This window comes from Podarcis cretensis (genome assembly GCF_951804945.1).
Source record: "Podarcis cretensis genome assembly, chromosome: 17".
NCBI classification, from domain to species: domain Eukaryota; kingdom Metazoa; phylum Chordata; class Lepidosauria; order Squamata; family Lacertidae; genus Podarcis; species Podarcis cretensis.
Window position 1 is genome coordinate 39,971,488 of NC_137187.1, and position 27,372 is coordinate 39,998,859.

The window sequence follows — 27,372 nt, forward strand, 5'->3', positions numbered from 1 at the left end:
ATATAAGCTCTCCAGGTTTAGCGGAGAGCAAAAGGTTAAAGGTTAGGTTCAAAAGATGGTCTGCACATGCTGATAGAGGAGCAAGCACATTTATGTAGGTGATCTCATTGTGCCCAACATCCACAGGCAATGCCCATTTTACAGATGGATAACAGAGACTTAAATACTTGAGCATACCCAATGAGTCCATGGCTAAACTAGAAGCTGAGCTCAGACCTGAGAGATCTGATTCAAAAGCATGATCTCCTGGCTCTGGATCAAGTAACACTCTGCTCCTCTTCCCCTGTGATGTCAGGATGAAATGGTTGCCGTTCATTCCCAGCAAAAGAGGCGATGTCCCCTGCAGAAGAACAATGCTCTGTTTAAAGAAGCCAATTCCTTGGAAAGCAGGTCAGAGCCACATTCTTCCTTCTCCAGACTGACAGACATGTAGACTGTTGTACCACAAGTTACAAGGAGCCATGAGACAACGGCAATCATAACCCTACTTGCCTGGGAGTAAGCCCACTGAATTCAATAGGACTTACTTCTCAGTAGACACAGGTGGGTTTGTGCTGCAAGACATTATCAGTGGGCTCTAAACCATTATAGGCTAAAGAGCATTTTTCTTAAAGAATCTGAGGAAGGAAAGACAAAACTGCATGAAAGTTACGTAGTTATTGTTGTTTAATTCCTAAAACCAAAACTCTGGTGTCTAAGCTTCAAAAGCCTACAAAATATTTTTTCTTAAAAAGGATCTGAACAAGGAAAGGCAAAACTTGCATGCAAGTTACAAAGCTCTTGGTTTTCAAAAATTCCTAAAACCCTGACTCGTAGTATCCATTCTCCTCCACCACACCAGAAGACTTTTAAGATAAAACAGAAATGCAGATGGGGTTCTAAAAGCATTTAAATATATATATAGAAACCAAAGCAAACCACAACCAGTTTGTGCTTCGAAATGTGCAGAAAAGAAAACATCCTTCAGTCTCCTCCTGACAAACCCTGAGAAGCCACATTCCTTCAGATGCCCTTAGCCTGCGCTGCTGGGCTTTGGGGAGTTTCCGCCCAGTCACAAAGGACCCTCCCCACCCGCCACAACCTCTCTCACCCCTGCAAGGCAAGGGTTAATGGCAATCGCTCCTCGCCATCTAAGGGCAGCAGAAACCCAACCCCGTCAAAAGCCATAAAAGTCCATTTTCAGGAGCGAAAAGAAGGCTGTGATTTATTCCCCTTCTCATAAATGTGTTGAATTAAAGGATTAAGGAAAAGGAGACCTATTCTGGGAAGATGGGACTCTGAACAAAGAACTGGGCACCAAAACAGGATTCAGGACGCCTAGTCGAGAATAATTAACACAGAGATTAGTTGGCACCTAACAACATGTCCTGTGCCAGTCTGCTGTATGGGGTTTTTTCTTTTTAAATAATAAAAGGGTACTTTTCCTTGCATCTTCTGGTTTTTGATTGTATGGTTGGGAATGTAGCAGGAAACCCCCCCCCCAATCATTTAGTTTGTACAAACTTCACACACACTCACATTCACACACTACATACGCTGCGCTTCTGTTATAAATTCATAGAAACTCAACCATACATCGGATTTGCACTGTTCCACTTTTATTTTACTCCATGAAGGAAGGACTACAAAATGGGGAAGGTTTGATACAGGGCAGCCATAATCCTTGAGCATACCAGTACATACACAGGAGTCCTGCCCAGTTGCTATGCCAACCCTGATGGTCCTAGACAGAAGACCATCAAGGTCACAAAGAGCTTGCATATGGGAGTGGATTCAGCACAGACTGGAACAAAGGACAATAACCAGCTCTTCCCTCTGGGGGCAGGAAACTGCAAACTCCCCTCTGTCACCTGGAAAGTACTCATGGGGAGAGGAAAAGGGGGAACCAGCCAGGTGACAGGACACTCAGGTTACCACCACAACCCCTCCCTCAACCCCTCCTTTCTGTGATGTATGTATGATGTTTCTGGGGGTGGTCTTGATCTACAGGGTGGCAATTTCAAAAGTCTTTATAAGACCTTGCACACCATTTTTCTGGGTCCTTCCTCTCTCCTGCAAGTGAGGGGAGCACCCTGTTGCAACAAATCAATAAAGGCCAAGCCTACAGGCTGCTGTTTTGCTCCAAGTTATCCTGGTTGGTGTCTTTGTTTTTGTCCAAGGGAGCCCTCGGATTTTTCCGTTAACAGGAAGACTTCTAAATGGAGCTGTGGCCAAGGGTCTCTCAAATTTCTCAATCCCAGTTGTGGGCAGAGAACTTTTTTGGGGGTGGGGTGGGGTAGATTTTACTTAATTCTCCAGGAGACAGAGAAATCCTCCCACATTTTCTCAGGTGTAGGACTTGTCATTAGCAGTGGCCGTGGCGCTGTTCCTTTACTTTTTGCACACAGTTCCTTTCTCTTTTTTTCTTAAGGGGTGTTGTTGTTGTGACAGTCAGGGGCAAAACAAGGCTTCATTCCACCCGGGTCAACGACCCAGTTTGGCACCCTCCCATGTGCATTTGCGTTCACACACAAGCTGAGAGCCTCAGTGGCACCCTCTGGGGGCTTCACCTGGAGCAACTAACTTGGTTAGCCCCTCTGTGGCTCTGGTGACAATAACAGCACTTTTACTAGCTGCCATGCCACCATTATGCATCCTTCACAGAGTCCTGGACCGAGTCCTGGGATTCTTCTTAGTGGGGAGATGTGCTTTAAATGTTTGGTGCTTATGCAGCATGAGACCCAGCAACTGGCTTGCCTACCCTAGGTAAAGGTAAAGGGACCCCTGACCATTAGGTCCAGTCGTGGCCGACTCTGGGGTTGCGGCACTCATCTCGCTTTACTGGCCAAGGGAGCCGGTGTACAGCTTCCGGGTCATATGGTCAGCAGGACTAAGCCGCTTCTGGCAAACCAGAGCAGCGCATGGAAACACCGTTTACCTTCCCACCGGAGCGGTACCTATTTATCTACTTGCACTTTGACGTGCTTTCAAACTGCTAGGTTGGCAGGAGCAGGGGCCGAGCAACGGGAGCTCACCCCATTGCGGGGATTCGAACTGCCAACCTTCTGATCGGCAAGTCCTAGGCTCTGTGGTTTAACCCACAGCGCCACCTGCGTTAATGCCCTACCCCCACCATCATTTCCCACTCCCAGTAATTCTGTAAACACAGGCTCTAGCAGAGGCTGATCTGTTAGGCGAATGGGGCACTGCCCCAACAACCTCAATCAACCCCCACCTGCCCTCCCTTCCCACTCCCAGCCTCTCCAGGGGGTGGCACTTCCTGCCAGGTTTCCCCTCCTTAGTCCCAGCATTGCTCCTTGCACACTCCGCAGGATGAAGGATGGGGGGGGGGGACTAGAAGGAGTTGTCTCTGCCAGTTGTGGGTTCTCTGGCGCCACCTACTGTTGGGCTCCCTGCCTCCCACCCTACCAGTCCCAATGAACAGCAGTCAGCCATAGCAGGTCCTCAGTTCTAACTAGCAGCCCAGTTCCTCACTATTTTAGCAGCCTGACTAAGGGGTGCAGCTGGAGCCTCAGGCATTAGAGTTTGGGTGTCACTAACACAATGGACAGACCCGTCTGACCCATGGAGCACAAATCCATAGCTGAATCCCCACAGAGATGAACAGGAGTTGTGCAAGAACAATGCCTGCTCCTTCATAGAATCATAGAATCATAGTTGGAAGAGACCACAAGGGCCATCGAGTCCAACCCCCTGCCAAGCAGGAAACACCATCAGAGCACTCCTGACATATGGTTGTCAAGCCTCTGCTTAAAGACCTCCAAAGAAGGAGACTCCACCACACTCCTTGGCAGCAAATTCCACTGTCAAACAGCTCTTACTGTCAGGAAGTTCTTCCTAATGTTTAGGTGGAATCTTCTTTCTTGTAGTTTGGATCCATTGCTCCGTGTCCGCTTCTCTGGAGCAGCAGAAAGCAACCTTTCTCCCTCCTCTATGTGACATCCTTTTATATATTTGAACATGGCTATCATATCACCCCTTAACCTCCTCTTCTCCAGGCTAAACATGCCCAGCTCCCTTAGCCGTTCCTCATAAGGCATCGTTTCCAGGCCTTTGACCATTTTGGTTGCCCTCCTCTGGACACATTCCGGTTTGTCAGTGTCCTTCTTGAACTGTGGTGCCCAGAACTGGACACAGTACTCCAGGTGAGGTCTGACCAGAGCAGAATACAGTGGCACTATTACTTCCCTTGATCTAGATGCTATACTCCTATTGATGCAGCCTAGAATTGCATTGGCTTTTTTAACTGTCGCGTCACACTGTTCATTGTAGTGGATGTTTTATCTTGGGTCCCAATACATCTGGACCAGCCCATTTCCAGACCCATCCTATCCACTTTATTCAGTTTCTGAGAGACACCTGGTGGCAATAGCAAGGAACTGCATATATCACTTTCTTCAAGTTGAAGCAAATGTTTGCATCTGCATCAGGTGTAGCCAACGTGATCCCCGCTGGATGTTGCAGGACTACAACTCCCATCATCCCTGACCACAAGCCATGCTGTCTAAGGATGGTGGAAGCAACACTTGGAGAGCACCACATTGGCTATCCCTGATTGGGGGATCTTTGGATTGTGGTTATGAGAAGAAACAATGATCAGGAAAGTATCAGCTGCACAAAGTCTGGCATGTCGGTGTGCACAGAACATTGGGTTGGAGGGCTGAAGGAACTTTATCCTTAGGTGCTGGTGATGGTAGAGCACCAGACACCCTGGTTTGAACCCTTGGGGTCAGATCCCATTCTGAAGTGGGGTCAGATCCCATTCTGAAGAGGCAATTGACTCTATAACCCTCCGTAGGGCAGGAGATGGCGTGAATCAGATTACAGCAATATCCTGGTCTGGTCGCTGTTCACTTCCTGACCGGTTTGAGCCTTAAGAGGTATGCTCTCTCCAAAGGTCCAGTCTTCCTTAAGAAACTGAACCCTTTGAAGGGACTCCTCAATATTCTTATTTCAGGAATAAAGGCAGAACAGGTGGGGCGGGGATGATAGCCCAATTCTCTCCAATGCAAGTAGGTGCATATCACATTCTTCTAGATCCAGGTTCCTTCTTAACACGAAACAAGAACTTGGGAGACTTGGGGCGCTTGTGGTCGCACCACAATATTTTCTCCTCATTGCCTCTCAATGCTGCTGAAAGCTCCACCTGTGGAACTTCTGTTTTTCTGGCAGCTGTTGAGAGAGAGAAACTCCACCAGAAAAAAAGATGTCAGGGCTCCCATTACTGGCACCTGCCCTGCAACACTCCTTGTGGGTAAAATTAGATGGCTTCGTAAAGTAAAGCCAGAAATGGATTGTTGGTTGGTATGTACCTCAGCATTAATAAGGTTTGTCTATATAAGTTCACTCCCAAATAACTGGATGATGTTTCTATGATAGCATTCACTAATTCAGACCCTCCAAGTGTCCCTATTCTCCAGGGATGTCCCTGATTTAGAGAAGCCATCCCGGTTTATGATTTGATCCCAGAATGTCCCACTTTTGCTTAGGATGTCCCTATTTTCATTGGAGAGTATGGAGTTATCCCCGAGCCGTCTGAAGGCAATCCTGTATAAGGAAGTGCTTTAAATGTTTAATGTTTTATTATGTTTTTATATATGTTGGAAGCTGCCCAAGAGTGCTGGGGCAACCCAATCAGATGTGTGGGGTATAAATAGTGAAATTATCATTACGGAGTGGGATGTCCCTATTTTCATCGGATAAATATTGGTATGCTAAATAGCATTTAGTTCAGTGCCCTGCTGTATCTTCCCTGCTATTGTTTTTGCTCCTGGGAGAATGGAAATTTAAACTCCTGTGGCACTTATGCTTCTCAAATTGCTGGAGGCCTCTCATCAAATTGGGGAGATGGAGAAAATATGGTTTTTGTTTCAGACTTACCTTCCTTAAGCTGGTTACAAATTATTTCTCTCCACCAGGCATAATATGTATGTGCCTCCTGATTTCCACATGTGATTTGTGGTCACTGACTCAGTCAAAACCCCGTCTGCAGTTTCAATGTGTCTCTTTTAGGCGCTTTACTGTTACGATTAGGCTCCATCTTTTACTTCATATAGACCACACACTTCCTGCATGAGAAACTGTGTATAGGAAGTGCAAATATTCCTGTAGAAACACACACTTTTAACTTAGGAGTGCATCTCTTTGCAGAAAACAACTCCAACTCCCATCAGCCCCGACAAGAACGGGCAAAGGCCAGGAACGAGGAGAGCATTTCAGCTCCGGCACAGGTTTGCCACTCCAGTGAGATTCAGGTCTTGGGCACAGATGCTGTTGGAATAAATAGAACACCCACTGTTCCTGACTGTTGGGGCCAATGGAAGTCTGAACCCAAGAACCTTGGGATCAGCAACTGGGAACCACAGGGCCAAATCCACCCCCCTGTGCTGCACCAATGAGAGAGCTGTTACGGTAAAATCTGGGTGCGAGGCTGCTCTGCCACCCAGCTCGTCAGACTAAGTCCGCGGGTCCCTGCGGAGGAAAATGAGCTCAGCCGGAGACAGGAGCAAGCTGCAGAAGATCCAAGTTTATTGCGCAGCAGGTTCAAGGCGAGATTGAACAGTGAGAAAGGGGTGACATGAACTTTTGAAACTTCCCTCCATGTCCCAGAATACAGTGCAAAATACATCCCAGTTACATCATGATTACATCAAGAAGAGGTTGGGTTACACAGGATTAACATATGGAGGAGGGAGGGGGAATATGCAGAGCTGGAGATATGCGCAGATAAGCACATCCTGAGTACCAGTGATGAGAAGACAATGGTCCATGTACGCATAGTCTGTCACCTGGCATTGCCTGGAGGAAAGGCTGGGCAGAGTGATTTGACAGGATTAGGGTCTTAACACCTTGCTTGAGGGATTATGGAGGACAGGGGAGGTGTCATGGAGTCCTAGAGAACTTGAGCAAATTGGCACGTTGAGTTTCTATGAATTTTATAGATTTTAGTCCCTTTTGACATTGACAATTGAAAATAAATGGATATATTGTAGCGAAGAAGAAGGTGAAGAAGACATGCCCCCCCCTCCGTATCAGAGCAGAGAGAGAGAGAGAGAGAGAGAGTCTGCATCGGCCAGCCTATAAAACTGTGACCGCCCGCCTTGACCTATTAGGCACAGTTACACAACTTTCATCCCACTGCTTATCATAATGTGGATCTGATTGGCTTACCCTCATACATATACATCCCGCCCAATCGTCTCCTTTGTCCAATGGGCAGGGCCAGACAGCCAAGGATGACCAATGACAGAAAACGTCTGACCGCAGAAGCGACGTCCAATCAGATGCTTCCGCCTGAGTTATTGGCCGAAGGAAGTTCGGCGCGAAGGAGGGAATATCCTGGACAAGAGAGGCTGTATGACAAGATGCGTTATCACCCATCCACGCATGCGCAGTTGGGAGGCCGCCACTCGGTTTCCGGCTCGACAAAAGTCGCGGGCGGCCATTTTAAGGAACCTTCCAAGGAAAGGCCACGTCTCTTTCCCTTCGGCCGCCTCGCGTCACTCGGCGACGGAGCAGCGGATTGGCTGTGGGGGCCCTCGGCCCCAGCATCCCCCGCGCGGGAGGCGGGCCGCTCCTTCTCCTCGTCGCGTCTCGCTGGTCGGCGATGGCGGGCGCCGGGCTGAGGCTGCTTCGTCTGGCTGCGGCGGCGGCGGCGGCGCTGCTGGTGCTGAGCGGGGCGCGAGGTACGGTCACCTTCCGCGGCTGCGAGGGCGGGCCGGCCCTTCCTCCGGCTTCCCGGGGGCCTGGGATGGCTCGGCTGGCAGAGCCTGAGACTCGCCCCCCCCCAGGGCTGTGGGTTCGAGCCCCCCCCCCCCCCGACAAAGAGGTTCCTGCCTCGCAGGGGTGGGCTAGATGACCCTGGGGTCCCTTCCAGCTCCGCAGTTCTCGGGTTCTGTGGGCGTCGTCGGGTAGGGGGAAGAGACGCGTGTGCGAAATGTTGGGGACACGTGTCTTGGCCCCGGGAAGCTCGCCCACCTCGCGGGTCGCTGTGCGGGCCCAAGGGGCGGGTGACCGAGCTGTTCGTGCTGCTTGTCTAGCGCACCGTGTAAACCAGGCTTCCGCAACATCGGGCCTCCAGGTGTCTTTGGGACTACAATTCCCATCATCCCTGACCACTGGGCCTGCTAGCTAGGGATCATGGGAGTCGTAGGCCAGAAACATCTGGAGGGCCGAGGTTGAGGAAGCCTGGCGTAACCTCCCCACTTCCCCCTCGGTATCTCAAGGCTCCCCACGTGGCACCACCTGCGCGCCAGGCATGGCCGCCCTGGACAGACTTCGTGAGCTGACCCATTCCAGGGGTTTTCTTAGGAACATAGGAAGGTAGTCAAAGGATTTTGCCACCTAGCCCCCTGTTGACTGGCAGCTGCACACCAGGGTCTCAGGCAGAGAAGGGTCTGAAGGCGGTGGACTCTCCTTCCTTGGAAGTTGTTAAGCAGAGGTTGGATGGTCATTTAGTGGAGATTGCTGCATTGCAGAGGGTTGGACTAGATGACCCTCAGGTCCCCCTTCCAACTCTACATTTCTAGGATTCTATGAGTAGAAACACCTCACAGCCACATGCCAAGGCTCAGGGTCGGGGATTGTTGTTTTTCACAAAGTGTAGCTGAATCGTTATTGGTCTTATTTGGAAGTTAAGTCTAATTCAGAGGGTCGTCTTTGGAATCATGCAGTTGGGCCTAACTCTGCCTGTAGTGCCTCTGTTTCATAGTGGCTTTTTTTACCATAGGCCTGTATGACATTTCCCATCCGCTCCCCTCCTTTGTTCTCACTGCTTAAGCTCTGGCCTGATGAAAAGTGTTGACAAACACTAAAGCTTGCTCACTTCTTTACAGCCTTCCCTATTTGTTTCAGTAAAATATATTGTGTTAACTTTGGATTTTTCCGTCATCCTGGAAGATGTTAATGAAGTATTCCTGGAGCAGTTCATCCAAACAACAGCAGGAGCTTAATGTCAAGTTAGAAAGCAGCAAGCAATCATTTGTGTTTTCACAGAGCTCTTTCTTGGGGCTAGATCTTGCACAGAACGTAAAGGAGAAGGGAGAAGAGAAAATATACAGGGATACTTAATGACTTTCTTAAAATGGTGCTTCAGGGGAACATAATGTATGCATCTTGAACACTTCATTGCAGCTCCTACTTGTACCTTTATAATGTGCAGTTTTACCAGTGTGCATGTGTATAATGAGGCAGTACATGAACCGGTAAAGGCCAGGTACATAAACCGTACATAAACTGGTAACAGCCAAGTTAAAACTTACTAGCTTTTATTGATGGGGTTTGGATTAATATTTGACACATCTAGAAACTTTATTTTATCTGACCTTTCTTAATGTTTTGACCAATTTCTAGCCAATGCTGTTGAAGCAGTTGGCAATGCAATTTGCAGAAAATGATAAAACAAAAATATGAATCATAATCAACCAGCGCATACTAATATCAATGTTCTGTAGTTAAATCTAGCTCAGATTGTGAGCCAACATTACAAACACCCTCTGAAAAGACCAGCTGTCTAGCAATTTTGAGGAAGCTGATAAGCTGAGTCTCCCTAAGATGGGAGTTCCACAGTTGGGGTCCCACCACATTGAGATGTAGCAATTCACAAATGGCACAGTTTTATAAATATTTCATAGATTTATGGGTATGTGCATGGACACACATGCCTATCTTGTCACGAATGCGAGTAGCTTGTGATTATTACTAACTTTTGAATGTTGTTATTTTTTTTAACTAGTAGGGTGTGTGTTTTCTTTACTACTTGAGCCTTAGATCCAGTTCTCTCAACAGGATCCTTTCATTAATCAGTTGGTAGCAGTAGGTGGTTTCAGCAATTCCTTAAGGTGCATTCTGACATCTTGAGCTCCGTAGGAACATTGCATGTAGACCATCCTCTATGAATGGCCTCAGATGCTTGCTTGTCCTTTTTCAGGTTCATAATGTGTTGATTCATAAGCCATTTTCTCTTTCCTATCAGCTGAAACCTGTACAGACCCAGTCATCTCCCCATCCTACTACACTACCTCAGATGCTGTAATCTCTTCAGAGACTGTCTTTGTTGTTGAAATCTCCCTCACCTGTAAGAACGGAGCACAAGTGAGTGCTGGAATACTTGGCTTATTTCATTTCTAAAAATAAAGTGCCACCTTGTAGATTTGATAACGGGCCTTAAATCTAGGGGCTAGGGTTTCCCGTTTTGCAACGAGCGGATCCCAAGTATCTGCATGGATTTGGATTTATGGTGGGTCCCAATCCATGGGCTTTCCATAGTGTACCCCATGCTACATTAACTTGCCTCCCCGAACCATTGGCTGGCCTGGCTTGCTGTAGTGCCAGCCACTGATGTGGGTGGCACATGTACATTTTGGGAAAGGGACAAAAAGGGTGCATCCAGGGGCTCTCTGGAATCTTTACCAAAGACCCTACAACCCCTATAACTTGGAGGGGATGTTGGCATTTGACCTAGAAAGATTTGCCTTTCCCATTGTCCTTGAGCTTTCAGTAGGGCATGCTGTGATTCCCTTTGATTTGATATTCAGCCTACTCTCTCTCTCTCTCTCTGTAGAATGTTGCTCTCTATGCAGATGTCAATGGCAAGCAGTTTCCTGTTACTCGGGGTCAGGATGTTGGCCGCTATCAGGTAAGAACAAGCAGTGATTTCTGGTAGAGACAGCAAAATGCTAGTAACACTCTGGGAAGAACAGTCTCAGATTTGAGTTTAAATTCTGGCTCAGTTATATATCTTCTGGATGGGGCAAGCTTAACTGACATTAACTGCTGGGAATATTTTGAGAATGGGCATTTTTAATACATCGTGTGTAGAGAATGTGCTCCCTTCAGGCTTCTCTGCAACGTGTGATGCATTGTTAAAATCCAGAATCCTGGATATTTCTTCCAGCTTGTTTAAGCATTTTTTAATGTTCATTTTCACTACTTGAAAACGTAGACAAAAACAGTGAATCAAGTAAAAATAAGCCAGATTCATCAGACTTGTATAACATCCAGATCACTCCATAGTGTACTCCATGCTAAAGCAAGCTGCTACTCCGAACCATTGGCCAGTCTGGCTTGTAGTAGCCCTGGCTACTGAAGCGGGTGGCACATGTGCGCAAGCATCTTTTGTGTGCGTGCCCATCTGTGTTCCCCTCTGATCAGGGGGAGGGTCCATCCTCACTCAGCACTGATTACCCATCCCTTTCTTTGGCAGGTCTCTTGGAGCATGGAGCATAAGCTGGCTCGCTCTGGCACCTACGAGGTGAAGTTCTTTGATGAGGAGTCCTATAGCATCTTGCGCAAGGTGAGGTTGCCCCCTGGTGGGGGAAGGGGATGGATTAGCTAATTACACAGGCTGTAGGTGACATGACCTTGCTAGTACCATAAGGAAAGAAAGCTCTTGCTGGTACTCTTGGCCTTAGTCTCACAGCTCTTACTCCATGTCTTCTGACATTTGTTGTCCTTACTCTGCCTCCCATTTATACCCATTTTGAGAAGCACGCAGTGTCTCACTTACCACTGAGCAACTGAAGCCTGTCTGCACACACTTGGAACTCGAAAGAGTGAGCCTTCCTTTAATGGTGGATGGCAAGGATCCCATGGCAACCTGAGCCCCAGTACTTAAAAAAGAAAAGAAAATATTTCAAATCTTAATATGTTAGTCCTCCTGGTCTCCACTGGACATTTCCCTGCAGAGCTATTCCTTGTAGGAGAGTGATACCAGATCTGTGGAGAGAAAATTTATCCCACAAGGAGCCCTGTCTAACTGTATGTAAACTCACGATATCCCAATTCTATGTCTCCCGCCCCCCCCCCCCCAGGCTCAGCGCAACAATGAGGATGTCTCTGAGATCAAACCCCTCTTTTCGGTCAATGTGGATCACCGAGTGAGTAAAGGAAGAGGAGTTGGGCAGCCTGCTCCTCTCTGGGGAAAGGGGCTGCTTCCAGGGGTGACCAGTGCCCAAGACAAGGTGGAATGTCTTTTACAGCGATGCTAGATCTTTCAGTGCTGTAATGAGGATGGTAGTTTGTGGGTCTATTCTATAATGGGCACCATGGAACATTACCCAAGAGTCCAGATTTGGGCCCCTTGCCACAAGGCAGAAGCAGATACCTTGGCCCCACCAAAACGGGACTGTTGAGCATGGGTCATCTGTGCACAAGGCAGAGGATATTCTCTGTACTTTGATTTTTGGGTTGGATGGAGAGGTCAGCAAGTGCTGGTGGAGGAAAACCTGCAATAAGCTATTGGGCATAAAGGGATGGTCCAGAAGGAGGCTTTTTATGTCCCTTTCAATTTGGTTGGGGTGGCTGTGATTTGCACTTTGGGCACTGGCTGAAAATGTCTCCTCATTTTGAGGCCTGATCCCCAATTTGTTGCTTGACTGTTGAGATTATTTCTACACCTGAGCCAGGGTTAAACCTTGAATGCAAATCCCTGCCCTCTGTAGAAACCATCTGCCTTCATGGCCAATAATCTTTTAAGTCTTTCAAGGCTCCTTATCCTTGGCGCTGCTATTCTGTGATCTTCCCTGGAAGTGCACAGCAGGCCAAAAGCGGGGATACCAAAAAGATTGAGCTACAACGTTCCTGATGCCTCTCTGTATGCCTAGCTCTGTGACTTACATGTTTTCTGTTCTCTTTTCTCCTCCTCTCCCTTGCCCCAATCAATAAGGGTGCCTGGAGCGGACCGTGGGTCTCCACTGAGGTGCTGGCAGCTTTCATTGGTCTCCTTGTGTATTACATGGCTTTCAGTGCCAAGAGCAACATCCAAGCGTAATCTGTTTCAATAAAACTTTCATGCCAAACTTGCTGTGTGTGTGTGTTTGCCCTTGTCCTTTCCGGTGGTGGGTGAGGATTTCTTTACACTGGGCTCCACCAAGAGCCTCATCACACAGTGCAGCTCCCCCTCTGGCATGCCAATAATCAGCTATTGGGGCTCTTGCAGGGAGTGGGGGATAAGAAGAATGCAAGGACCAGTAGTGCAGCTCAGGATAACCAGTTAGGATTCAGGCAGGAAATGTTTGCTCCTACTGGGCTTCTTCCCTCCTTTTCTTGTTCCTAAAAGTAGCCTTTTGAGGATGCTAGGATACTTAAAGGAACAAGCACCTCTCATGAATCCACCTCCTAGACTGAACCTGAACCCATTTTTGCAGCACAGTCTTCTAAGCAGTGGCTGGCTCTGTGGTGTGGATGTGCTGTAATGGCAGCTGCCACCCCACCCCTGAGGTTTGGTCTCCTTTTCTTTGCCTTAATCCTGTTAAGCAGCAATATTCGCACCACAGCTCCTTATCCGCCTAATGACAGCGGCTCCTGGTGTGAGCCAGTGCAGTGCTGCTGGGATTACACCATTGCTCTAAAGTTGTGCTAATGCCGGATTAGTAAGGGAAAGCTTGCCACAAAGGGGCTGCAGGGAGTATCTCTCTTGAATATCCTACTGTGATCCTAGAAAGGCAGTGAATCTTGCTGGTTATGGAGAGGTCCTCATTTGCCATTTCCTTGAGCAAGCAAAGCTATCTGGCTTGTGCTATATCATCTCTGCTTGAGACTAGCTTGGCCTTCCCTGCCTTCCTGAGTTTTTTCTCCAGGTGGTTGCCCGCATCTCTGACCTGCTTGACATGATGAGTTAACATTGTTAACCATCCAATGTCTTGGCCCCTTCCTAGACACTTGGGGACTGACTTTGAGTGCTGCTTTGTTTTGACGTAGCTAGGGTAAAAGAAGTGGGAGTCTTGCCTTTGTTAGAATTCATGAGGGTTTTTTGAGTCCTCTCTAGGCAATCTAAGCCCATTGTAGAAGTCCGCTACAATGATATGAAATGTAAAATTAGTTGAATGCGATGCAAGTTCACATTAAATATTGTTTGAAGTGGGGGTAACTAAAAGTTTCCTAAACATTTGATTGCTAAATTCAAAAGCTAAAGAAAATAAATATGTGTGGGAGGGTAGGGAGGGAATGTTCCATCTAGAACCCGCTGCTTAATTGAACCAAGAGTAGGTATGGACCCAATGTAAAACAAACATCCTCTGGCTGCGGCTGCCACTCCCTTCACTGAGGTGTGTGATATAAACTTCATGTACTATACCAACCTAAATGTTACGAATTTCCCTAAGGAACTTGGGGGGCTTGTAGTTTTGTTAGAGCAGTGCATGCAGGGATTTATGCCCATGCAAAAATATACATATATTCAGGGGTTCATCAAAAGGGTAAGGAAGTAAAAATCCATAAATCAATTTTTCAATACAGATATTGTCCATAAGACTACGCAGTGATAGCATAGAAGAGTTACACTTTTTTAAAAAGGGAAAGAACCTATATTGGGAATGAGTGCTCACTGTGTTCCTTCTGTCTGGTTCTTGCCACAAGGCCATATCTGATCTCACAATTGTGTTCATGTTCTAAAACAGCTTCAAGCCTTTTCACTGTGATATGCACTAACTGGATTGTCGTGTTAAAAATGAGTCAAATGTTAGTTTAAGTTACTTTATACACTAAGCAGCAATTAGTCCATCTCCCTGTGGGCTTCTTCACTGCTCCTCTGACTAGCTCTGCAAGGTCTCGGGGTAGAACCCTTCCCAGCTCTGCTGCTTGAGATCCCTTTGATGAAGCCCAGGGCTTCATGCATGTAAAACGTGGCTGCTCTGTTAAATCTTATCAGAGGTGTTTAGAATAATAAATATTTATTTACTGTGCAAATAAGTTGCATGTTTCCTCAGAAGCCCCATTAGCTTCAATAGAACATGTTCCCAGGTAAGTTCTTGCAGGATTGCAGCCTGAGGGACTGCAGGAAGGGACGCTTGCAAGCTCTTGGTTGTGGGGTGCCACCAGGATTTGGAGAGGGTTTTTGCTTGTGCTCAGCTGCTCTGCAGTGCTCTTCCCAAAGCAACTCCATTTTCAGTATCTGCCAGCATGTTACTCCTTAAGTGAGGGGTGGGTGGGGGTGTTTTGTAGGATTGTGCTACGGTGTGAAAGGATTTGCTGTTTTCTGGTGTTCTATACCACTAAGCTTCAAAAATAAAGCCCCCGTGAAACGGTTTTTTACGGTTTTTTGCAATGAGTAAAAAGTTTTCTTTTTATTGTAACAATGCAAGTTCAGCCTTGGATACAGGGTTTTACCACAAGCTCTCTGCTCCACAGTCTCTCCCCCCTCCCCCCACTAAGCTAGAGCCCCTATCCATGGGGCAGGTGGGGCGGGGTAAGCAGGTGACAGAAAATGCAGGAAGAGGACTGTCAGTTGCTTGTGGGATGAGCCGCCAGGGCCCACGCTTCCATTTAAATAGAGAAATGAAAAAGGAATTAAGATCCACGACCACAAAAGAGAAAAGAGAGAGAGAAAGAAAAAGAGGAAAGAAAGATGTCACAATATCCCAAGGGGAGGGGGTGAGGAGTGCCTTCATTGGCCTTGGCCAGTACGGACAGGGTGAGCCTCCTCACTTTCCTTGTGCTCCGCATACTGCACAGAGAGGAACACATCTGACTCCTTGTGCTTCCAAATGTGATGTGCTGGGGATAAGCTGGCAAAAGCTCTCAGGAAGGGTCAGGTGAGTGAGCTTCCCTGCACAATCACCTTCCATACAGGTAATCTGTGCATCGGGATGGGGACAGACCTCTCTACAGCAAGCTCCTGGTGGATGCAGGATCGGGGCTGTGGCCCCTCTTGCCCTCTGGTTCTTAAGGCTGCAAGGGACTCTGGGCTTCCTGTCCCCTCGAAATTTGGTTCAAAGAGCCCAACGGGGCTCCGGCAGCAAACGGCGAACGATTCCTTGGTGTGTTCAAAGAGCAAGCTTCCTGATAACAGAGGAAAGGATTGGCCCATCTAGTCATCTTTCTCCAGCAAAGCCGGAGGGAAGGAGAACATCACCGCAACTCCTTCTGTTGCTCCTCCCAATGCGCTCAAACCGTGGTGACAGACAGCAGTGGGTTGTAAACCCTGCGCCCGTCTGCTGAGCGAGTGCCATGCGCCAGCATCTCCTGGATGGTTATCCAGTTGTCCAGGATGCGCCGGCTCCGTTTCTTCATGGTTTTGCGGTGACTCAGGGCCAGGATGTTGACCTCGCCAGACACTCCCCGGGCTTCGCTGCCTTCTCGCTCCCTCAAGCAGTCCAGCCGGCTCTGCATCATGAACTCGCGGCGCTTCCGCTGCTCCCGGGCGCGGATCAGGTGCTGCTTCCGCTCCTCCTTGCTCCAGTACCGCCCCATCTTCATCTCGCTGACGGCGTCGTCGTCCGTCGTCATGCCACTGCGCTCCTCGCGGATCTTCATGGCCCTGGCTTTGAGCAGCCGGTCCCTCACTGGCCTCTTGGCCACGTAGCGCGTGCCATCGCTGCGCACCTTCACTTTCCACTCCATGCGGGGCTCTCCTTTGGCCCCTAGAGAGTCCTTGCATATGCTGGCTAAGCTCATTGGGCTGATAGGAGCGGGGGGCTCCTCCCGCTGCCGCCGCCCCAGGTACGGGCTGCCTTCCCCGCCTGCCTTGGGGCTGCGCCGCACCCGCTCTTCACGCCGGAATTTGGGCTGGGGCGGCGAAGGCGGAGCAGTCCGGTTGAGGTTGGGGGGCTCTGCCAGGCGGCGCAGGGGGCTCTCCAGCAAGGGGGTGCTTCGGCAACTCTCCCCGGTGTTGTAGGCACTGGTGCTGTCCTTATCGGAGCGTTCTGGCAGCTCGGTGATGTCGGACAACTCGTGTTTCTTCGGTTCACCTTCCAAGGTATACAGCCCTTCCTCCTCTAGCAGCCAGGCCTTCATGCAGCGCTCGCGCAGCTGCTGCATCTTCTGGGCTCGCAGGATGTTGCGGCACTTGAACTCCAGGTGGCGGAGCTCCTCCTCCAGGAGGGCCACCTCGTTGCGGTTGACGTCCAGTGCAGCGCTCACCAGGCCCGGCTCGTTGCCATTCTCCAGGTGGCACTTTAGCTCCAGCAGCTCGCGGTAGCGCTCGTACTCTTCGTCAGTAAGCCCCGGCATCATGTCGGTGCCCACGGCGCTAGGTGGCTCCCCTGCCAGCAGAGAGTCCATGCTGTAGTGGAAGTCGCGGGGCTGCAGGCTAGGCCCAAATTTGCGCAGGGTTCCCGGGGTGTTGGCAACACTAGGTGCTTCGTCTCCCAGGAGGTCATGTTCAGAGCTCTCCTCGTTGCGAGTGCTTTCATCAGTGCGGCCAACACCACTGTCCAGCTCCTGGCTGTTGGTCAGAGGAGTGGCCGGGTCTCCAGGAGGCTTTTCTTGTAAGGGTTCATTCTATGGAGAAGGAAGGAGAGGGGACCATTCAGAGAAAAAAGCATGAACACCACCTTATGCCAGGTTTCTGGCTCACAATTTCCTACATGACACCTTTGTGTGACTCATAGACAGACCCCTGATTGGCAAGGAAGCTTCTACAGGTGCAAGGATGAAATGCTGCCTGAGGGGTATGTGTGTGAAACCCATTCCCTCCTGCACTCTAATACACCCTATTATACACTGGGGTGGCCACTGTATAAGTTGCAACACAGCAGGGATCCTAACCTAATCAAGTGTCTGTGAGTCAGGGACAGGGCAGCCTTTCATTGAAGTCATTGCTAAACAACCTGGAGTTAGAAATTGTTGCTAGTCTACTGCAGTTCATCCAGCAACATGCAGGTAGACCTATGCAGTAATGCGTAAGCTGAGACATAGAAAAATGGAAGCGAGTAACTCAAGTACATAATAAACTAAAAAAAACCAAACAGCTAAAAAATAATAATAATAAACAGCTAAAAAAGCCAGTGCAATTCTGGGCTGCATCAATAGGAGTATAGCATCTAGATCAAGGGAAGCAATAGTGCCACTGTATTCTGCTCTGGTCAGACCTCACCTGGAGTACTGTGTCCAGTTCTGGGCACCACAGTTCAAGAAGGACACTGACAAACTGGAATGTGTCCAGAGGAGGGCAACCAAAATGGTCAAAGGCCTGGAAACGATGCCTTATGAGGAACGGCTAAGGGAGCTGGGCATGTTTAGCCTGGAGAAGAGGAGGTTAAGGGGTGATATGATAGCCATGTTCAAATATATAAAAGGATGTCACATAGAGGAGGGAGAAAGGTTGTTTTCTGCTGCTCCAGAGAAGCGGACATGGAGCAATGGCTCCAAACTACAAGAAAGAAGATTCCACCTAAACATTAGGAAGAACTTCCTGACAGTAAGAGCTGTTTGACAGTGGAATTTGCTGCCAAGGAGTGTGGTGGAGTCTCCTTCTTTGGAGGTCTTTAAGCAGAGGCTTGACAACCATATGTCAGGAGTGCTCTGATGGTGTTTCCTGCTTGGCAGGGGGTTGGACTCGATGGCCCTTGTGGTCTCTTCCAACTCTATGATTCTATGAAACTGAGAGATCTGTTGCTGCTCAGAGACGGGAGCAGGGAGACTACCAAACCAAGTGAAAGTACAGGCTTCTACCTTCCTGCCAAGTGGAAGCAAAGGCGTCGCGTCATATTGCAAACCTTTGAAATGAAAGTTTGGCAGCCAATCTAAGCACCCCCATGACCATTCCAGGTTGAGTCAGCTGGGATTTGCAGTAGTCAGGGCTGTAGCTCCATGGGATATGGTGTGCTTTGTGTCTGGCGGGCAGCTTCCCCATCACAATCGTGAACTAGGTGGACCAAAGGTCTGACTCTGCCTAGAGCAGCTTCCCCATCGGTTGAAAGTGAGCTTTAATGCACATGCTGAATTTCTTTTCTAGACATTCTATCTGTACTTGATCCCACCCTAAGTCACTCCCTATCAGGTAATACAATGTACCCCAGAGTTAACCCTTTGCTGCTTCTTGTGTCTCAAAATCCTGCAACACATACAATATCCTAGTGTGGGGGAGGGGAACTGCATGCTTAGAAGCTAAATCTGGTCCCCAGGCCTCCTCTCTATTCTCCCCTTGGGACGCTCCTCAGGCCACACCCCTCTCCCTGGGATGCCCTCCTCTCTGGCCCTGCTCTGAACCCTCCTTTAGTGCCTTTTCCAGGCTGGAAAATCTCTTTGAGGGGTGATGATGCCTCTTGCCTGCCTGGATGGAGGTTGGGGAGTTTTGTGGGGGATGTATAGAAACCTCTGGCTTTCATGGGTTTGGAGTTTAGCCTTCTCTACAAAGATGAAAGTCTCATCCGTTGCTCCATCTGCTTTTGCCTCTGGTCCCCAGAAAGTTGCCCAGGAGAGAACTCTTGGTTCTCCACCCCAACTGCTTTTCAGAGCAAACTGCTGACTACCCGCCACTTCCCCTTCTAGACCACACACCTGCTGGTCTGGTGGAGAAAGGAGCCGCCGGGGCTTTGTTCCGGCTTCGTGTTCAGAGCCGAAGTCATCCAGGAAATCCTCACGGTCACTGTCCTTCCAACGCTTGGACAACTGGAAGGGTGAAGAGAACAACAGTGAACATGGCTGGGAATTCCACTGCCTCGCCCAGGGCTGGAGACTTGGTTGCCCTCCAGATGTTGTTGAACACCCATCAGCCCCAGCCAGCAGGGCCAATGGTCAGGGATGATGGGAGATGTAGGCCAGCAACCTATGGAGGGCCCCAGGTTCCCTATCCCTGGCCTGGCTTCAATGAGCCCCAACCAAGTGTCCTTGCATCAAATTCACACACCATGAACTTTTTCTTTCCAAAACAAGTGCAATATGTCAGTAAGAGAGTGAAATCAAATGCGTTTTACAAAGCGTGTGCTTTTTGGGTAACTCTGGAATCAATGAGATCCACATTCAAATCCTTGGGCCAGCCCCTGGCTCTCAGCCTAACCTACCATCCAGAGTTGTTGCAATTGCAAAATGGAGGTGGGTGGGGGGAAAGAGCCATATACATATCTTGCTGTGAGCAACTTGGTGGAAGCAACACCAGATTTAGGGTGGTGCGGGCGGTTCCGTCCCACAGGGCGCTGAGCCAAGGGGACACAAAACTGAGAAGATATACTCTGTTTTTTCTTCAGATCGTATAAATTAAGAAGTTCCCTAACTGAGAAGAGTGATCTGGGACTGCCAAATTCAGGGTGCCATAACACCAAAGATGACCAAAGTCCATCCCTGGTGGAAAGACTTGATAAAAATATAAATGAAGGATAAATGAAGGGTGGAATTAAATGTAATGGCAAGTGCCTCATTTCATCGGCACAAGGATTTCTGCTTGCACTGTGGGAAATGATCCCCTTCTTCCCTCAAGCCCCCCAAAATCTGTTCTAGGAGTTCCCCCAACCCTTTGGAACAGATTTTGGGAGGGGTGTGCACAGGGGTTGGGAGGGTTGTAGAAGCAGAAATCCTTGCCCTGATGGGACATGGCAGTTGGATACCACCCAAAATGCCTAGGGGGGGAATGGGCAGGAGGAAAGAGTGGCTGCTGAAATTATCCTTCACCCACTAATTCACAAGGCTAACAAACAAGGTTCAGGATCCTACGTGTTTGCCTTGCAACATGTTGCTCCATCCTCAGTTTGAAGTTTTAAATATAGGCTTGAGTAATACAAACTAAATGAGATATAAAGGGAGCCCACCTTCTTTCACCAGGGCAGGGGCTTGGGGGGCTTATGGAAACGGACTTGCTGAGGAGGAGCTGCTGCTGCTGCATAAATGTCAATCCATCCCTGTCCTGGCTGACAGCCGAAGCACCGACTGTTTGAAATCAGACATGGCTTGATTATTCTGTAGCCATCCACTTTTGCCTGCTAGAGGAGAGCAGCAGCTCCCAATATATATATTCCAATATTATTACCTGGGTTGCCTCTGTCCTTAGTTTGGATCTGCCTACTTGCTTTCTGCTTTAATTTTTTTTTAATTATAAAATTATGTTTGGAATTGGCACATGATCAGTTTGCCAGAGTTTTCAATGCATTTCTCCACAGAATTGCCAACATGGACCAGCACCTAAAAACACTATTAATATAAATCAGTACAAAAATGAATCCTGATTTGATTGCACAAGGATTATTTTGTGCTGTGATTTAAAACCAATGTGCAGTTGTAAAAGGGAGAAAGCAACTAAAACTGCAGCCAATTGTGGACATACAGGCATATGACCCAAGTCCAGATATAGTGTGTGTGTGTGTTAAAAAGAGAAGAATGGGTTGCTAATGCATCACTGCTGCTCTGGAAACAAGGGCAGCTTATTCATAATTTTAAAATCAAGAGTGAGAAATTCAGATAGGGAGGATTTCACAAGCACCCCTAAATAAGAGTAGGCAAGGCTCACCAGCAGCTCACACTCCTTCTCAGCGTCAGACAAGGCAAACAATAAATATGCCAGTCCCTTTGAGCCTCTCTCTCCGCGCCCTGGACTGCAAGGGACATTGGCAGGAGACAGCCTACTTCCATGCAGCTCCATAACAAGCAAGCAGAGAGACACTCAAATGCACCTGTTCCCTGAAACACATTAAACAGCTGCAAGTTTCTTTCTTACGTGACAGGTTTCAACAGCTGAGGTTTGATCCAGCAGCCTATCTCCCCATCCTCTGACTCTGGGACCAGAGGAGGTTGCCTTACACAGACTCAGATAACTTGCCCCAGTCTCTCCTTGCCCTACGTGAACATGCCAGAGATTAAACGTGGTGCCTTCTGCATGCACGCCTTGTGCTCTGCTACTGAGCTTTGGCCCTACTCCATTCACCTTCTGCTTTGTCATGCATCTAAAGACCTCTCACCTCAGTCTCAGGCCTAGCCAGCAGCAGAGAAATATTTGTCCGTTCCTCCTGGGTGAGAATTGCTACAGCCTCTTCCCGGTTTTGTACCTCCATGCCATTTATCTAGGATTGGAGGAAATGTATAGAAGGGCAAGTTTAAATTTGTGCATTAAATTATACTTCTTAACACCCACCACAGTCGCCCACAGGATTCACCTGGATTATGCGATCTCCTTCCCGGATTCGCCCATCCTTGGCAGCAATGCTGTTAGGATTTACCTGGCGTAAGAAAAATTAAATGAGCGTCAGGAGGTGAACTTAAGTATGCTGCTTCCTAGTTTCTATTCCAGCCTGCTAAGAACCTACTAATCTTTGAATGCTGAACAGGGAACCCAGGACCCCTGTCCATCATCATAACTGTAGCACACACCAGACCTAAAATCCCTTCCCTTAGACGCGAGCTTGAACTTGATTCTGCTTTGCTCTCTTACATCTTAAGACCTGGAAGAAGTACGTGCATAAGGCCTGTTTCTCCTGAGTGTGTACCACAGCACTAGGAAATGCAGCATAGGATATGGAACAGTATGGAAATTAACTCTCTATCTAATGCTAGTTGATCTCCAGAAGTTGCTCTTTTCTAAAGGGCTGCCTTGCCAGCTGCACACTGGTATAGCAAGGATACACTTGTTCAAATCCCTCAGTGTTCCACGACACTCATTGGGTGGTCTTGAGCCAGTCATACCCTCTCTCAGCCCAATCACCAGCTAGGATTGTTGTGAGGGTAAACAGAGGGTAGAGGAATGGATGGGTGCTAGAATAAAAATGCAATACCTAAACGATTTAGAGTCAAGTGTCTTGCAAATTCCATGCCTGCCTAAAAAAATTATTCACAACTGCACCAACAGATAGGAGAAACAGTTCCATTAATTACTGAAGAGCTCCTTGCCAGGATGCACTGATAGCTTTAGGGAGCAGTTGATGAAAATGTCTTAAGTTGACATCTTCAGCTAAGATGTCAGATGGCACAGTCTACCTCTGGCTTTCTGTGGTGATAACTTGGTGCATTCTGTTTTCCCTGCCTCCAACTCTTTTCACAATAGCTATAAATTCAGCTGTGCTTTGAGCCCAGAGTACCAAAGATGCCCCCTGGGATACTCCCCACACAGTAGCCCCTAATGTTCCTTGGGCATATGCAGCTAACACCACACTTACTAGGGCCAGTGGTTTGTAGTAATTTAAGATCATACTATGTGGTGGCGTGGTAGCACTCCTGGTTATATTCAAAAGCATGCTGCTGGAATCTTGACTTTGGGGGCAAAGTAGAGGCAATGCTGATTGTATGAATGCAATGAACATGCATGGCTGTTACCGTATTTTTCACTCTATAAGACGCACTTCTCCCCTCCTAAAAAGTAAGGGGAAATGTGTGTGCATCTTATGGAGCGAATGCAGGTGGGAGGCTCTGCTCAGCGCTCCCTTTAAAGAGCCGTGTGGAGTGTGTGTGTGGCTCTTGGGGGCTTTTCCTCAGGGAAAAGCCCCCAAGAGCCGCACACATGCTCCGCGCGCTCTTTAAAGGGAGTGCGGCTCTTGGGGGAGCCTTCCTCCCGTTGCCCGGGAGAGGCTGCGCGCGGCTAAACCAGAAGCCAGAACAGCAAGCGGGATCCTTGCGCAGCCTCTCCTGGGCAGGGGGAGCCTTCATCCCGCTGCCTGGGAGAGGCTGTGAGCAGCTATCCCAGAAGCCAGAACAGCAAGAGGCTATCCCAGAAGCCAGATCCCTCTTGCTGTTCTGGCTTCTGGGATTCAGTTTCCCCCCCCCTCTGTTTTCCTCCTCCAAAAACTAGGTGCGTCTTATGGTCTGGTGCGTCTTATAGAGTGAAAAATACGGTAAAATGTAAAGCTGATGCACGGGGACCCTGAGCAGCACCCAGCCAGCACGGCCAATAGACAGGAGGTGAGCAAGGTTCCCCATCCTTGGTTTAACCCAGTCCCAAATAAATCTCCCTCCCTCCCTCTCTCTCTCATACAGGCTTATTTTTTGCTCCTGCTGCTGCAGCGGCAATGAAACCTGGAGCTCCTTATTCTCCATGGCTTCATAAAGCTTGACAGCAGCTTCCTCCCACCATTTGCCTGCCTCTGCCTCCCCAGGCCACACATCGCACCCCACCAAGAGTTGCCCCCTCCCCCACCTCTCCAACGTAGATGCCTACATCGTCCTCATCATCAGTTCGGTAACAAACCATCAGGCCCAGCTTGTCCCGGTGACTGGATTTGTACAGCTCCACCTCCTGTGGGATAGAGAAAGCACCAGGCAAAGTCACACACGGTTACAAGCCCTGAGCCAAGGCAGGAGAAGAAGGTTCGTTTTCACAGACCTTCTCAAGTACATTTTAATGCTTCATTCAGTCAGCCCAGGTAGAAAATCATAGCTAAACTGTCCCTTTAGTCTCTCTGAATTGGCCCTACTTAACTTTCCCATCCTTTCCTAGGTTTGCAGTCAAAGGTAAATAATGCCAGATCTTCTACAGGGGTCATTGATACCATTATTTAAATTTATATACTGCTTGGTAGTTGAGCCACGCTCAAAGTGGAACCATCTGTAACCCCCTTAGGATCAGTTCACACCTGCATGCTCATCATTAATGTCAAGAATGAATGTGTGAACGATGCCCATCATAGATCAAGCTTATTCCAGGAAGAGTGTGGGTGCAGCCCCTATATGAGCAAAACCATTAAGGATAAGGAGAACAAGGGGGCTGGTGACAAACTGTTGCAGTGTCTTCTTCCTCCAGAGCAGGAGTGCTCTTGTTCAGGGTTCCAATCAGCCATTTCCCCCAAGCAGGGCATTCCATTTCCTCCCCTGATTCTGTTTTTCTTTTCCAGTTATTATTGTGCTTACTGAGCATGCACAGTCCTCTTTGGGCTGTGGAATTGCCCCCTTAGAATTGATTTTTAAAACTTCTTTGTACTTTTAACAAATTTTCAGATTCTCCTGAGTATGCTGAGGCCCCCTGTTGTTTGTCACTGGTCCCCTTTTGGTTACAATCCTGGTGGCACTCAGGAGACCATACTTCAGCTCTTTCCACACTCCAAGCTGCCTCTTGACAACATAGGACTGAACTCGCAGAAAGTGGTTATTAAATGGAAGCAAATGCTCATGTGGACCTGACCTAAGAGGGATGAAACAGGGCTCACTGGAGATATGAAGCAATGAGAATCAAACAAGCAAAGCACAGGCCACCCCAGTGTTTTCCACAGTGCCACCAGTCTCCTCACTGGAAGGCAATATGTTGTGGAAAATACCTGCTCTGGGATTTGGGGGTCCCTTGCGCAAGGCAACTTTGGGGTTAGCCTGGAGGAAGTGAGATTTGCTAGCTAAAACCTCTTCTATGTATGCAAAGTTCTATGCAAAGTTGAGAATGGCAGTCTCTAGGGTGGCAGGCTCTTTGCCAGCCTTGGCAACCTTGCCAATGCCCAACCTTGCAGCTCTGTGCAGCCAGCCTGAGACTGAATGTCTTGTAGAAACACAGCACCACATTAAATAACTGAGCAATGTGCTGTTATTTAATGGTACCCAGAATGGTCCACTTGACATGGTTTGCCTCGCTCTGCCTAATTGGCAGGGGCCAGGCCCTGCTTCCCGATCTGTTGATATAAACCCAGAGACTGCCTTTTTCAGCTTCATCACATTCTCACCTCATATTCCAGCTCCTCTGCCCGCTCAGTCTCTGGGGCACCTCCTTCCATGAATTCCACAGGGTCATAATATTCATGCCCAACTGAGGGGCTGTGAACAAGGAAAGGCATAAAGCAGTTAGGTGAAGCATCCATTTGCCACTCAGGAGCACTGTTACCCTTAAAAAACTCCCAGAGCAATGTCTGCACATGAACATTCAGCACATGCAAACTAATGTGAAAACTTGATCCTGGGACCTTGAAACATGAGGTTTGGTGGCCGTGGTTAACTCAGGGGTGAGAGAATTTCATTTGTACATGCATGTGCTTTTTAGCCAGGCTGCATAATATAGGAAAGTGAACTCAAGAAGCCAAGAGCAGCTGTGACGGCTCCACAGCCCTGATGCTGGGAAAACAGACACATCATTTGAGAGTGAACAGGGTTGCCAGCTGATAAGGAAAATGGACTGGCCTGCTCTTGTGAAGACATTTATAGGCGTTCAGGTGTTGTTGTTGTTGTTGTTAATACCCCACCCATCTGGCTGGGTTTTCCCAGGCACTCTAGGCTGCTTACAAAATATATAAAACTTCCCAGTACAGGACTACCTTCAGATGTCTTCTAAAAGTTATGTATCTCCTTGACATGTGAAGGGAGGGCGTTCCACAGGGAGGGCACCACTATCAAGAAGGCCTTATGACTGGTTTGCTGTAACTTCACTTCTTGCAGTGAGGGAACCAGCGGAAGACCATCGGAGGAGGACTTCAGTGTCCAGGCTGAACTATGGGGGTGGAGATGCTCCTTCAGGTATACAGGGCCAAGGCCATTTAGGGCTTTAAAGGTCAGCACCAACACTTTGAATTGTGCTCAGTAACATACTGGGAGCCAGTGAAGATCCTTTAGGACTAGTGTTATATGGTCCCAGTGGCCACTTCCAGTCACCAGTCTTGCTGCTTCATTCTGATTAGTTGTAGTTTCTGAGTCACCTTCAAAGGTAGCCCCATGTAGAAAGCATTGCTGTAGTCCAAGTGGGGAAGAACCAGGGCATGTACCACTCTGTCAAGATAGTCTGCGGGCAGGTAGGGTCTCAGCCTGCGTACCAGATGGAGCTGGTAAGCAGCTGCCCTGGACACAGAATGGACCTGCACCTCCATGGACAGCTGTGAGTCCAAAATGACTCCCAGGCTGGGGCATTTGACTTCCGGAGGCGGCGCCATCGGTAATGGCGGATACCCTCTGAAACGGAGGGGGAAGCTCCGCAGAAATCGGGTCCACCGCTACAGCGAAGCGGAGGACCCTCAAAAAACCCACAGGCGGGTGAAGCCTGGGGCCGTGGGGCTCAGCGGGCACGCTTTGCGCCCCCCCGAACTGTCAAAGGAGCCCTGAAAAGAGCTCCGGAGCGGAGCGGGGGTGTAGCGCTGTGCTGGAGCCGATCGCTACTTCTGCGGAGTGAAGCTGCATAGCAGTTACCGGAGAGCGCTGGCCTTTTTCCTGTGAAACATCGGATTAAAACAGCTATCTGTGAGTAAGAATTGGGAACTTGGAAAGATCAAAGTTAAGACCAAGTATTGGACTTTGATTTTGAATTTGAATTTGAACTTGAAACTAGAAACTTGAACTTGAAATTTGAACTTGAAACTAGAAACTTTGATCGGGACTTTGAACTTGAATTTAAAATTCGGACCTGAAATCGGCAAAGTGCAAACAGGAAGTCCGCTTTGCCGATCCTGTAAATAGAATAAAAGCAAGGGACAAGGGAACTTTGAACCACTGACTTGTTTTATATAAAGAGCTAAATTTCACTGTCAGAGCAAAAGAACCCCCCCCCCCAAGTAGGGAAGGGGGGACAGAAAATCCACCACTTTACTTTTAACACTGATCTGCCGGTCTGTCTTAAATAAATGCAAGGCTACTGTGAAAGTACTGTTTATGGACATTGTAACTTTTGCTACTGAATGTTTAGAAGGACTGGTAACAATCAAGGGAGCCTCCAAATTTATAACTTTTTTACTCTTTTACTCTTGCAACAAATTGGAAAGATAACTGGGGAGCTGATGAAGTTACTGTTTAACAATCATTGAAGAAACAACCTGGTATTCTGCTCCCCTAGAGGAACTT

The 27,372-nt window shown here is 48.4% G+C and overlaps 2 protein-coding genes and 1 long non-coding RNA gene across 4 annotated transcripts in view; 1 reads left to right on the forward strand and 2 right to left on the reverse strand.

Annotated features, from left to right (window-relative positions):
- Positions 1–75: 75 nt before the first annotated feature.
- Positions 76–7,388, reverse strand: LOC307206040. The gene is made up of 3 exons (XR_013834226.1): positions 7,171–7,388; positions 5,881–6,080; positions 76–617 (listed from the first exon to the last, which is right to left on the reverse strand). It is a non-coding gene; the product is annotated as an uncharacterized lncRNA (long non-coding RNA).
- A 129-nt stretch (positions 7,389–7,517) lies between these two features.
- On the forward strand, positions 7,518–12,797 carry SSR4 (signal sequence receptor subunit 4). The gene is made up of 6 exons (XM_079958845.1): positions 7,518–7,685; positions 9,974–10,092; positions 10,562–10,636; positions 11,204–11,293; positions 11,811–11,876; positions 12,665–12,797. Exons 1-6 carry the CDS (start codon positions 7,607–7,609, stop codon positions 12,767–12,769), a joined length of 534 nt encoding a protein of 177 aa, XP_079814971.1. The 5' UTR covers positions 7,518–7,606; the 3' UTR covers positions 12,770–12,797.
- Positions 12,798–15,482: 2,685 nt separating this feature from the next.
- Positions 15,483–27,372, reverse strand: part of PDZD4 (PDZ domain containing 4) — a 32,902-nt gene continuing 21,012 nt past the window's right edge. The window contains exons 3-8 of one of the 2 annotated variants that reach the window (XM_079958705.1): positions 25,278–25,368; positions 23,792–23,869; positions 21,801–21,863; positions 21,606–21,707; positions 19,219–19,329; positions 15,483–17,217 (exon numbers count right to left, since the gene is read on the reverse strand). In XM_079958705.1, the coding sequence (XP_079814831.1) occupies positions 15,883–17,217; positions 19,219–19,329; positions 21,606–21,707; positions 21,801–21,863; positions 23,792–23,869; positions 25,278–25,368 (1,780 nt within the window). In that variant the 3' untranslated portion in view covers positions 15,483–15,882. Of the gene's footprint in view, positions 17,218–19,218; positions 19,330–21,605; positions 21,708–21,800; positions 21,864–23,770; positions 23,870–25,277; positions 25,369–27,372 lie in introns of both variants that reach the window. The other variant, XM_079958704.1, reaches the window with a different exon arrangement.